The sequence below is a fragment of the Brassica oleracea genome, unplaced genomic scaffold, assembly GCF_000695525.1.
Source record: "Brassica oleracea var. oleracea cultivar TO1000 unplaced genomic scaffold, BOL UnpScaffold05287, whole genome shotgun sequence".
NCBI lineage: Eukaryota > Viridiplantae > Streptophyta > Magnoliopsida > Brassicales > Brassicaceae > Brassica > Brassica oleracea.
The window spans coordinates 1-860 of NW_013621809.1; the positions used below are offsets into that span (position 1 = coordinate 1).

At 33.5% G+C, this 860-nt stretch overlaps 1 protein-coding gene across 1 annotated transcript; it reads left to right on the plus strand.

Moving 5' to 3' along the window:
• Positions 1-7: 7 nt before the first annotated feature.
• LOC106322039 (putative wall-associated receptor kinase-like 16) lies at positions 8-764 on the plus strand (the record flags this gene model as incomplete). The annotated part of the gene is made up of 4 exons (XM_013760229.1): positions 8-39; positions 317-379; positions 489-595; positions 679-764. Coding segments are annotated over exons 2-4 (252 nt in total), but the record flags the coding sequence as incomplete, so codon positions are not given.
• Between the last annotated feature and the right edge of the window lie 96 nt (positions 765-860).

Below are 860 nucleotides of genomic sequence, written 5' to 3' on the forward strand. Positions count from 1 at the left end.
ACCAGCTACCGCTGTTAGATACGCCCTTGATATTGCAAGGTATGCATTTTTTAAAGCTATGTTCCTAGATTTTGATCCGTGGGTTTATTTTTGGTTTACAAAATTCTATTTAATAGAAATTTTTATTTAGTATATGGCTTATATACTTGTAAGTTTTCTACATATAATTTATTAAACCATAATGACATAATCTGTAATATAATGTGCTTTCAAAACAGTGTTTCTTTTTAATAGTATAGATGCCTGTTCTTTGTTTAGTTCATAAAAACATTTATTAGATTTGTTTGTAATTCTTACATGTTCAAATATCTTTTAGGGGAATGAACTATCTACATGAGATCAAAGGAGACCCTATCATCCACCGAGATCTTGAACCTTCGTGAGTTCGCATTGTCAATATCAGCGTGTTTTTTGGTCGTCTCTTATATGTGCAGTTAGTATCAAGAAGCTCTTTAATTTTCTGACAATGGTAAAAATAATATTTGCAGAAACATACTGCGGGATGATACAGGGCATCTGAAAGTTGCAGACTTTGCAGTAAGCAAGCTTGTTACTGTTAAAGAAGACAAGCCTTTGACATTTCTAGACACTTCTTGTAAGCTTTTTCTATATTTGGGAGCTTTCGTTCTTGATCAAGAGTCTTGATTAATGAATCCCGTTATAACTCACTAATTGTAGGTCGATATATTGCTCCCGAGGTTTTCACCAGCGATGAATACGACACCAAAGCTGATGTTTTCTCCTTTGCATTGATAGTTCAAGAGGTAAGGACACTTCGTTTACTCTCTTTGTTTGTTGACTCAGAGTTGATCCGGAGAACTTTTTTTTTACAACGAAAAACTATTCTATTACTCAAACTT